Source organism: Dermacentor silvarum, chromosome 11, assembly GCF_013339745.2.
Source record: "Dermacentor silvarum isolate Dsil-2018 chromosome 11, BIME_Dsil_1.4, whole genome shotgun sequence".
Lineage (NCBI taxonomy): Eukaryota > Metazoa > Arthropoda > Arachnida > Ixodida > Ixodidae > Dermacentor > Dermacentor silvarum.
Window position 1 is genome coordinate 1,699,518 of NC_051164.1, and position 12,506 is coordinate 1,712,023.

General features: G+C 46.1%; 1 protein-coding gene across 1 annotated transcript in view; it reads right to left on the reverse strand.

The window, feature by feature from the left end:
- Window positions 1–12,506, reverse strand: part of LOC119433589 (neprilysin-1-like) — a 56,430-nt gene that overhangs the window by 7,282 nt on the left and 36,642 nt on the right. Inside the window, exon 5 of the mRNA XM_049659043.1 lies at window positions 9,538–9,740. Coding sequence (XP_049515000.1) covers window positions 9,538–9,740 — 203 coding nt within the window. The remainder of the gene's footprint in view (window positions 1–9,537; window positions 9,741–12,506) is intronic.

A 12,506-nucleotide genomic window follows, 5' to 3' on the forward strand; every position in this document is an offset into this window, starting at 1 on the left:
CCGGAGACCAAGTGTGGGTGTGGACCCCTGTTCGTCGCCGTGGCCTTTGGGAAAAGTTGATTAGCCGGTATTTTGGCCCATACAAAGTGCTGCGCCGCATTAGTGACGTGAACTACGAAGTCGCTCCAGACAGTGCGGCGCAAACACGGCGTATATAGACAACAACCTCGCCCTGACATAGTTCACGTTGTGCGCATGAAAGAATATGCTGCGCGTTTGTGATTATGATTTTTTTATTCATCTTTCTACTTACGCTACTGTTTGCAACCTCTCTGTTTCTTCAGACTGCGCCCGTCGCGCTTCCCCGCTGCTGTGCTTTTGTGTTTCCTGTAGCTGTCATTGTGTCCTTTGCACGAGCACCTGCCTTGACCACGCTTTTTCTCCCTCCTTTTCATACACCGCTTCTTGAGCAACGAGCCGATGCTCTTCCCGAGGAAGGGGGGAAATGCCACCAACAGTAGTGGGTCTGTGCTAAGAGGCAGGCACGGACAAGAAGAAAGAAGTGCGCGTGCTCCTCGGCCCGCTCGATAGCCAGCTGCCAGCGCCGTGTTTTTCAGGAGTCGCTACCCTCAATAAACGTCGTGTCGCCCGTTCTCTCACAAAGCACGTGACAATATATACGAGGTCTGTTATAAAAGTGTCCGACTTCGTGCGCATGCGCGAATTTTTTCCCACCTGCCGATAGCGTCAGTCGCTGGGACGCAGCGTTTGAGTGAGGTAGTGCGCAGTGCTCTCGTCGGTTTTTTTATTGCAATGAAAATGACGGAGCGACCGGAGCAGGGTTACCACATCAAATTTTGCCAAAACTGGGCGACAGCCAAGTGGGCACCATTCGGAAGATTCAGACTGCTTTCGGTGACGATGCTATGAGCAGCACACAGATAAAGGAGTGGTACAACCGATTTAAAGGCGGTCGCACATCGGTGGAAAGCGAGCCACGCTCCGGTCGGCCATCAACATGCCGAAATGACGAGGTCATTGCCGAAGTGAACACTGTGGTGATGCGAGACCGTCGTGTGACTATCCGAGAAATTGCGGCAGAGGTGGGCATCAGCACGTTTTGTGCACATTCCCTTATGTCCGAAGATTTAGCCATGAAGAGAGTTGCGGCGAAATTCTGCCGAAGCTGCTCACGATGGAGCAACAGCAACTTCGTGTTGAAGTCTCACAGGACATGCTGGATTCCACAAACAGGGACCCCGACTTTATGAACACCATAATCACTGGTGACGAATCTTGGGTGTACGGGTACGACCCGGAAACCAAATCCCAGTCGTCACAGTGGAAACATTCCACGTCACCCAGACCAAAGAAGGCCCGCCAAGTGCACAGCAACGTAAAAGTGATGCTGACTGCTTTGTTTGACTCGCGCGGTGTGGTACACCACGAGTACGCAACACAGGGTCAAACAATCACCAAAGAGTACTACAGGGATGTCCTCCGTCGCCTACGTGATGCTGTGCGGCGCAAGAGACCGGAATTGTAGTCAACAGGAAATTGGCGCATCCATCACGACAATGCTCCTGCACATTCCTCGCACTTTATTCAGACATTTTGGCGAAAAACCAGACTACTGTAGCTCAACAGGCTCCTTACTCTCCTGATATGGCCCGCTGCGACTTCTGGCTGTTTCCCAAAATCAAGAGGCCATTGAAAGGAGTGCGATTTCAGACAAGAGAGGACATTATGGCTGCAACGACAGCTGAGCTAAACTCCATTCCGAAAGAGGCCTTCTTGTAATGCTTACAACAATGGCAGCACCGCTGGGAGAAGTTGGTGGAGTTCCAAGGAGACTACTTTCAGGGTGATTAGGTTTCCAACGCTCCAGTTATGCCAGTTTGTTTCCTTTGGCCAAAGGTCGGATACTTTTCGAACACACCTCGTATATATATATGAACGAGAACAAAGGGAGCCGAGGCGCCCGATTTTTAATAATCATACCATAAGACGCCAAGGAACCATGGCACCAAGGACAACATAGGGGAAATTACTCGTATTTACTATTTGAATGAAAGCAATAATAAATTTATGGAAAATGAAAATGGATGAAAAACAACTGGCCGCAGGCGGGGAACGATCCCACGTCTTCGCATTGATGCTCACAGAAGTTTTCTGCATAGGCTTAAACCTGCTATCGATAACCGCAATAACTCCCTGATGGTCGCTCAGTAAGATTAATAAACATCAGGATTTTATTTCTGGCGATTCACATGTGTGGTTGAATAAAACATGAGCCAAAAAACCACTCTTGCCATTTTTGTCGGATCACTCAAAGCTATTCAAACGAGCTATATCAAAATTTGCTCTATTTATCCCACTTAAGAAATTGTACACCCACTTCTTGTACTATATTTTCATGGCATTAGAGGTTCAACGAATCAAAAGAAGACCCCAAAACCAGAAAGTAACACGGACGCAGCACTGTGTCCTCGGTAAATTCCTGGTCGCTTATTCTTGTGTAGTGCACCGACCGCCATCACGACTGCTGGCTCGCCCCATAAATGGCGGTTTTCAGAACCACGTGATTATGGCTGTTTCGAAAGGTGTTATAAGAACAATTTAAAAGACGCAAATCCATCTCAGCAAACCGGACCACAGGAAAGGTGATATTTATTCTTTAAATATATGACCTGTGACATAGACAAGAAATGATCGCGGAAAAGTCAAATGTCCCGTTCGTGTTTTAAGCTCCAGACACGCCTGTGCAAAGTTACCTCGGGATCCGTGAAAGACGACTCAAGCCCTTGTGCCCGGTCGCAAGATACGCATTTGGTGCCGCAGCTAAACGTCCCTCCCTCCCTCCCTTACCCCCACGGCCTTTCTCGCGACGGAAGAGGTCGCGTATGCTCTCTGCCGTGCTTTCACTCGAACATACAGCATACAGCCAATGAGAGTTTTTTTTTTCTACATGCGGACACGACCATCGAAGACTGCCGTTTTTACAGCGAAGCTGTTAAGGGCTCAAAGCTTGCAATAGGCCGCGCAAAGCTCGAGACACAGCGAAGCTGGCCGATCGATTGCGTGTCCTGGTAGTACCTAGGTTGAACTTGGCTATGTCGAGGTCTAACCTTGGTTGTAGCTAGGCCTATACTCGTGTAGCTAGGTTGAATTTTGTAGTAGCTAGGTTCGGCCTTGGCTGCATCTGAGTTGAGTTTGGTTATGCTAGGAGCTCTGCAAGCGTGGGGGTATAGCGTAGTGGGTATGACGCTCGGCTTCGGGCCGTCAGTACCCGGTTTGAAATCCCTCCTCGCCAAGAAAGTATAATTCATTTTCTCTCTCTTTTTTTCTTTCTATCGCTTTCTTTCTGTCTCTCACTCTCTCTTTCTGTATTTCTTTCTCCCTCTCCCCTTCTTTTTTATCTCTCTTTCTCCTTCTTTCTCTTTCTTTGTTTCTTTCTCTCGCTCTCATTTTCTCTTTCTCTCTCCCAAAGGAAGTTCTGTTGCAGCCGTCACTACAATGCAACCATATGGTTCCCATAAATGCACGTTCTACAAGCATGGGTGTAAAGCGCAGAAATACAGTGTACAATCACAGCAGCCCATCAAGGGCTGAAAAGGGAAACAAAACTCGGGCATGTACATCAGCCCTTCTAACCTAACAAGCCAGCCTGGTTCAGGTTCTTGAAGTTTATACACTTGAACCATTCTGCTTACAGATTCGCGAAAGTAACTCCTATTGGCCTCGCGTCAAGATCTGCATGACGATCGGCCCTTCTTGACAGCCAAATAATATGTAGGCCCAGGAGCATTATCATGTCGAATGGAATGACTTCGTTGCGAATTGAATAAAGGCAATAAACAAAGAAAAAGGGTGTATAGCGCAGTGGTTATGACGCTCGATTTTGGAACGTGGGTACCCGGGTTGGAATCCTGCCTTGCCAAGAACGTTCATTTTCATTATTTTTATTTATCTCGGGCCGTGATTATCCCTATCTTCGGTTCCGCAGTTGTTCCTTACAAGAAAAAAAAAAAACCTTGAAGACATGTGCAAAGTCATGATGCAGTTATCTATTATAGATATATGCACGACACATGAGGCATATACGCTGACTTGTGGTACGAATGATGGTGCCAGCAAACTTACTGTACTGTTTGTGTGCAAGCGTAGCAATGAAGCTTGTTCAAGTATGACGATCATCTACAAAGGCCTAAAAATACAGCTACGTTCTGGGACTAGAACCTACCCCCTTCAGTGATGAATTATGATCGACTGTCGATCGCTGTGTGAAACGTAAACAATTTTATGCCAGGGTACTTGAAACTCCACTGAAAGCAAGTCAAGGTGGTAGAATGACGCTTTGCGCATTTTGCGATAGTCGTGATAATTACAAAGTAACAAAATATTTCAATACTGTAAACTCAGTCATGCTACGTCTCTTCATATAAAGGATTGAATCACCCGCTCCAATTACCGGCATAGGTTATGTATGGGCGGCAAGCATTCTAAAAAAATACTTTGAGGTTGCTACCGACATACGCCACATAAAACGTCACGTAAACACATCAGTGCCTTCACAAATGCGGTACTCTGTAACGATACATATCACTCAGAAGTAAAATGGAAGTAATTTATGTTCGCATAATGTTAAACTTCCGCTAAGTTTAATATTTGTGCTTTATTCCTTGCTACCACTGCTAAAAAATGGGAAAAATAGGTCCCGTCCCCCAATGTGGACGCCGTGAATGAAGGTGCTACACAAATAAAAACCTGAAGAACTCGAAATCTCACAGCAAATGCCGACGCAAGTGTAGTTAACATTGAGTGACGTTAAAGGCATCCTTGGACTCTACCTCGCCAAAGCTTTCGACAAGGTGGCGCATGAGCACATCCTGAAAGAGATTTCCTCCCTTAATCTAGGGCGGAGATTCTTTAACTTCACTTTTTCTTTCCTGTCGAAAAGAAAGGCGCTCCTTCGACTGGGTACGATTTCGGGCGGTCCTTACAAACTGGGCAACTGCGGAACTCCTCAAGGCTCGGTCCTATCCCCGTTACTCTTTACCATCGCCATGCATAAACTTTCTAACAGGCTAGCCGAACTCCCAAAAGTGGGCCACGCAATTTATGCCGACGACATTACAATCTGGTCTCCGGGGGGATCTCTGGCCGAACTAGAGCAATCCTTACAGGGGGCCATAGAGGTGACGGAGGAGTTCCTCACAGACACAGGACTAAAGCTCTCGCCCAGCAAATCCGAACTATTACTCTACAGGCAGGCTAGGCAAGGCGTTAGGAACCTTGAGCCTCTGGAAACACTGCCAGTCAAAATTACGACTAGAGAAGGACACCCCATTTCGAGGGTGGACTCCATCAAAATTTTAGGACATTTAATGAACGCCAAAGGATGTAATGCAGAAGCTCTAAAGAAGCTCGGCGCACAGGCGCACAATATACTCAGGCTACTTGCCAGAGTTACAAGTAGAAAGGGGGGACTCAAGGAGGACAGCCTACTCAGGGTCTTTCAGGCCTTCCTTATCAGTCACGTTAACTGCACGGCGCCTTTCCTCAATTGGAGTAAAGCAGAAAAGAGGAAGCTCGACACGCTCATTAGGTCCGGTATCAAAAGACTACTCGGCATCCCACAATGCGCTAGCACGGAGAAACTATTGGAGCTTGGTGTTCACAATACTATCGACGAATTAATCGAGGCACATCGCACTGCACAGATCACCAGGCTTTCGTTAACTAAGCCGGGTAACAAAATCCTAAACGAAGCAGATATATCATCCATACAACCGCCGCTCGACAGATACCCCCTGTCCAAAGAAGCCAAGCAAGCTATAACGGTCGATCCCGTACCGAGAAACATTCATCCGATATATAACGAGGGCCGAAGAATCGCACGGGCTAAAGCCGTCCTTCAAAGAGTTAATCCGTACGGGGCAGATGCACTCTTCGTTGACGCGACCAAATACGGCAGCGAAAACAGGTTTGCAATCTCGGTCGTAGACGCGCGCGGAACGCTGATTAGTGCTGCATCCGTTTGCACTAAGCACGCAAACGAGGCGGAGGAAACCGCGATAGCCTTGGCCCTTAACGCTGCCAAAGGCCCAACGACTGTTTTCTCCGACTCACGCACTGCCGTCAGGGCCTTCACGTCAGCCCTAGTGTCTAAGCACACGGCTAGCCTAGTAAACAAATCTCTTGAAAACACTGCGGATAACGAGACAGGAGGTCACCACATCGTCTGGTTCCCGGCCCACGTTAAAGGCGTAGTTAATCAAGCGGGATGCAACCCCAACGAGCAGGCCCACTGCCTAGCGCGTGAATTCACGAACCGCGCCCGGGCTAACGGCCCAGCTCTCTCACAGGATTGCTCCCCTAAAGACCCTCTTATCACCTTTAACGAGATCACATCCCACTACAGACTGAGCAGAAGGAAATTCCCTCCCCCTCACCCAAAATTAAACAGGGCTCAGTGTGTCACGTTCAGGCTCTTACAGACGAGATCGTACCTCACCCCCAGAGCGCTCAATCGGATAGATTCTAACTTCCCGCAATCGTGCTCCAAATGTGGGCACGACTTCTGCTCTTTCGATCATATGCTCTGGCTGTGCTGTCAATGAGTAATCTGTTCCTGTTCTGTTCATTCTACTTGTTTCTACATTGTTTCTCCACTTGTTTGTACTGCGTTTGATGGCGCCTTTTTCACGCCTTTGAAGCTCACTCCTGTTCGGCGATGACATAGCGTACGCGAAATAAGGTACTGGCGTCATTTTTAGGTTGCCTTATTCTTTCGTGTATAATTTTCGTTTTTGCAATGAACGTGGCGCAACGTACATTCAGAAGATGCATACCGAAAAAATTGTGTTCGAGAAAACCCAAATCCTGCCAACAGAGACAAAAACCATTCGTCTCCCTATTATGAAGGACTTGTAGAAGCTGCCCCCACCCCCATTAGTCTCTAGCCCTTTGAAGAAGGATGCGAGTTCGTTGCAAAACGCAAGGTTTATTAAATCTACTTTTCGGTCGGATTCGCACCTCGAAGCCTAATTAATCGTGCCAACCAGGCAAGCAACTCTGCCGATAAATTTAGCTGGAATTCAATTAGTTGCTCTACTCTCTTTTCAGTGGTCAGGACGACGTCCTCTTCGGATTGAAGGTTGCGGTTCAAGCCGTCTTTGCCATTCTTTCACGATTGAATACAAAAACAGATCTGTAAACGTCGTCACTGACGCTCTCTGTCGCTTGTCAGATTCCCACACAGGCAGGAAGTACATAGCAGAATGAGCAAGGAATCGTCTGCCTTCTGCCGACGTGTGTGATGAAAAAGCAGTTCCAACAGACAGTATCCGACGACGACTTTCCCGCAAGTGAAGCTCTGCATTGCTTTGTCGTGGCCATTTCATAAAAGCATTCCAGAGCGCCTTCAACCTGCTGTCGAATATGCAAAATCAGATCTTCGTGATAGGTGAGATGCTGCTACGCGTAAAGAAACTGGTGATGCTGTCATCCCTTGTTGCTCAACATATTTCCCAACACAGCACAATATTCACGAAGTCTCGACTCTGCGATCACATCTGGTGGTCAAGCAAATCAGGGTAGCAGAGTAGGCCGGTATTACTTCCTATATGGGGAACAAGCGCTGGCCAGGAGGCACTACGGCAGTTTGGGTGTGCAGCTGAAATATGCTAACACCATCCGATAGGGCGGCCACGAAAAGGGTACCACATTTTGGATGATAACAGACACGCGCCTGTATCAACGTTTGCTTTTGTTCTATGCATGGAGCCAAGCTCTGGCCATACGGTCATACCTGATGCGCTGTGGAGAAAAGCGCATGCGCTCATACGTTCTATCACGCGTGTTCCCAGTGAGGCCAAAACCTGTACACATGTACCTCAAGAGGAGCGATGGCATTGATAACGCGAAATCGCAGCATGTGCAGCTGAAAACTGTTGCTACCGCTCGCTAGGCTGTGTGTTATGGGGCTGCTGCTGGCACGCGAAGTTTCAGCGCTGGTTGCCCATTTGCAAGGAATTTCACAAAAGTAAATGAAAAACTTCCGTGTTTTACTTGCCAAAACTTCAATATGACTATGAGACACGCCAAACTGGCGTACGGCTGAACAATTTTGATTACCTGGAGGTCCTTAGCGTGCACCCGATGGACGGTACATGGGCGTTTGTGCATTTTAGCCTTCATTAAAATGCGACCGCAGTGACCGGGATTTGTTCCCGCGCCCTTGGGTTTAGCCGTGCAACGCCGTAGCCACTATGCCACCCCAACGAGATTCGGAGAAAAGTATGAAGATGGTATGGGGATTCCAAAAATATTATTAGCGACAGTAGTCCACAATTACCTTCGCTGTGACATTTCATTTCGTACCACCCCCAGGCAAACTGTAAATAGACCGATTCAGTCGCACTCTGAAGGGCTTTGCCGGGCTTGTTCTTTTTGAGGGCTGACCTCTAAGGCTAGCAGTCACAGAATACCGGGGTGCGTATAAATACACCCCGCATTCCAGCACCAGAGTCGCTACTGCCACTCTTCTACATTGACTATTGCCAAGAACCTGACTGGACGTTGTTTAGCCAATATTTTCTGCAATTGCGAATGACTCGATCGGGGATCTATCCCAGTTTAGACAGCACGTAAAGTGTCACCACTGATATAGAGAGCTCCATAAGGACAAACAATGACCTGAAAGGGAAACTAACGTATGCGAATGCAACTATTTTAAAGTCACGATGCTTGGGTTTTGTTTACCGCACCAAAGGAAGTCGTTAAGCATTGCGACCTTTGATGTTCTCTCCTGCACAATGAGAGGACGTGGAATACAGCCAGGTTATGCACGGTTTTGGAACTTCGAACTGGTCACTATTGCCTTCAGACTAATTTCATATGGGTGCCTTCAGTTTCTACATGGAAACTAAGGCTGTGCCAGCCCTGCCTGGCCCACCCACGAAGTTTCAACAGCCACCGACTCAGTTTGAACGTCGTGTGCAGCTGCCGTGACAGGCTACCGCCAGAATAGCAAGGCTACCTTTAACTCTTCTCTATAGAAGAATTCTCTTAGCGTCAGCTACTGTGTAGTTTATACAGTTCTGTATACCACTGTATTCACAATTGTATATTTATATTCCACATTCTGTATGTATCTGATTATAAAAGAGTATCTCTGTGTACATGGACATACATAATACCGAAACAACTGACTTATTATTTCACAAACCAGCAAAACAACAAAGACAACACTGGATGGAACAGTTTTAGGTACAACGTTGGCTGAATGCAAATTCGCATTTGCCAAAATTGTGTTCTTTTACTTCATTGTAATGGGACGTGTCTTCAAAGAGGAGCCGTTTTGGTATTGTCGGCAAGGCCGTTGGTCACGCCTGAGACACAGCGTGCACAATACAAGAACGTTGTATTAACCACCCCAGCATATATCAACCAGCCCTAATGAACACAATTTTCAAATTCCTTTCTCGTACATGAAGCTTTTCGAGGCTTAAAAACATTTAAAATTTTATGTTCCGTAATCATGATAAAACGTTTTGACATTTATAAAATTCATATAAAAGCTGAAGAACTCACGTATAGTTCGTGATGAAACACCGGTTTCCTGGCGTATCCTTTCTTATCTACGTCCACATAGAAAAGTGCAGAAATGTCCATATGGCGCAGTAAATCCGTCCAATTAGTGGAGTTGAAGACGTTTTGTGCGCTGAGAATCGGCCAGGCGTTATATCCAGATTCATTCAGTACTCTAATTAACGCATCAGGAGTATCTGGAAGTGCTTTAAAGAAAATTATTCAGCGAATCATCAGAAACAAGTAAATTCAAATAGCCATAATATGGCCGACAAAACTATGCTGTCCTAATAATATTGTCTCCAACACAATTACTTCAACGCTGCAGTCATGCAAGTTACCAACTCCGCCTGTTGTTTCCCATCTTAGACGAAGACGAACTATGCCCAGGGCAAGATGGGCTGAAATCTCATTGAAACAGCGCATTTTAACAATAGCAGATGCAGGTATGTTTGATAAAATCGACGAAAGCCTTGACTAATTATGCAAGATGCTAAAGAGTGACGTTATGAAAATTTTAAGATCCTCTCTTTAGTGTGTTCCAAATAATGAACACGAGACAAGGCAGTTCCACAAATTTTAAAATGCCAACACATTACGACTTTTAAGTCGTAACACGTGATAATTGGTTGTCGTGTGTTTGATCTAAAAGAACATTTTGTATAATCACAATGTTTCTAACCCTGCATAGCATGCAAGTTTAAAGCAGTGACAGACAACTGCTGCCATTGTTCCTGCGTGTGAATCTACGCCAAACGTAAGTGATGATGATGATGATTGTTGGAGTTTAGTGGTGCAAGGGCGAGGTATGGCCAAAGAGCGCCATGCCAGTGTTAGTTCGCAGTGAAGTGATGAATTCACTGAAGTAGATGTGACGTGGCTGTAAAGGGACCTAAAATGGCCGCTGTAAAGTGCGTAAAATCTACATGTAATAAGATAATGGCAATGACTAGTGACGTTTACAATGAACATAAAAGATGCATTGCTAAAGAATGATATGATATAAAAGATATGTCTGATAAAAAATTGTCAAGAAACACTACTACCTAAACAGAGCCCTTGAAACACAAGGGCCTGGAGGCATGTGCTTATACAAAACTAATATCACAGCGGCATCCTCTGGAGAGAGGATGCGCGATGAATTTATTGGGCTTATAACATGCAGGACCACGTCATTTAGGAAACCGAGGACTGCTTTGGTGTTAAACAGCGGTTCCTCACCAAGAAACACATTGGGATGCAGAGGGACATGATCGCGGTAAGCTAAAGGAAAAAGTTTTTTTCTATATCTTTTGGCATCCCGACACTCCAGGAGAACGTGGAGGACGGTTAGCCTCTCACCACAGCTAATACAGGTTGGTGGTCGATCCCCGGTCAGCAAAAAACTATGGGTGCCAAATGTGTGCCCTATTCTGAGACGACAGAATAGGACATCAGTTCGCCGTGTTCTCGTTGCGGAGGGCCAGAAACCTAACTGTGGCTTAATCAAGTGAAGCTGATTATTTGTTTCTGCATCCCACAGGCGTTGCCAATGGCTTCGCAGTTTCTTACGCAAGAAAGGTTTCAAATCTGTTGCAGAAACCACAGCTGTAGGATTAATTCGCAACTATTAATTCTACAGATGTTATTGACGTGCTCATTCGGTCAGCTAGCACATTACCCTCGATGCTTCTATGGCCAGGCACCCAGCATATAACGACATACGCTCTACACAGTACGGAATAGAGCTAATTGTGTATAGGATTTTTTTGTTTACAGGGTGACTTCAAAGCTTTTACGACACTTTGAGAGTCTGTAAATATGATTGATTTTTGAAGTTTTTATTTCCTTATATACCTCACAGCCGACAATAGTGCATAGGCCTCAGCCGTGAAGATACTTGTTTCCGGGTGCAGTACACCGGATTCCGAAAAGGATGGTCCGACGGCTGCATAAGACACCCCGTCACGTGTCTTAGAAGCGTCTGTATAAAACTCTGTGCATGTGTACTTGCACTGGAGTTCAAGGAAATGCATTTTGATATGTGCCTCTGCTGCGTGCTTAGTGACCTCTAAGAACGATCTGTCACACTCTATGAGCTGCCACTGCCACGGCGGTAACAGTTTCGCTGGAGCCATAGGACAGGGTTCAAGCAACGGAACACCCATTTCCTCACTAAGATTCCTCACACGCAAAGAGAACGGGTTTCTCAATGCAGGTCGATTTTGGAAGAGTGTGGCAGTGGTCATGTCGTTTATGGTTGAATAACAGGGATGTTCAATGTTCGCGTGTACTCTACGAAAATATGTAAAACTTCTATATGAACGCTGCAGATGAAGTGGCCACTGATTCGACTCTACGTAGAGGCTCTGGATTGGACTTGTTCGGAAAGAACCGGTCGCGAGGCGGATGCGCAGATGGTGAACGAGGTCTAGAATTTTTAATGCACTTGGCGTTGCGGAATTATAAATTATAGCTCCGTAATCAAGGCGTGAGCGTACAAGACTGTTGTACAAGTTCAGGAGGCATTTTCGGTCACTACCCCATGTTAAGCGCCACAAAATTTTTAAAAGGTTGATCGTCTTCAGACACCTTGCCTTCAAATATTTAAGATGGGGGATAAAGGTAAGCTTAGAGTCTAGAATTATTCCCAGGAATTTGTGTTCACTGCTCACGGATAGTTCCTCTTCATTAATCCTGCGATTTGGCAATGGTGTCATGCCTCTTTTGTTTTAGAAAAGTATACACGTACTTTTCTTTGCGTTTATTTTAAATCCATTTACATCAGCCCATTTAGACGGTTTGTTTAATCCAAGCTGCACCTGTCGTTCGCAAAGCAATGTTACATGATTTGAAACCTATCTGTACATCACCGATATACACAGAATAAAACATGCTGGGTGGAATAACTGTATACAGGGAGTTCATTGTTACAGTAAAGAGTGTGCAACTGAGCACACCCCCTTGTGGCACGCCAGTGTCCTGGGTGAATG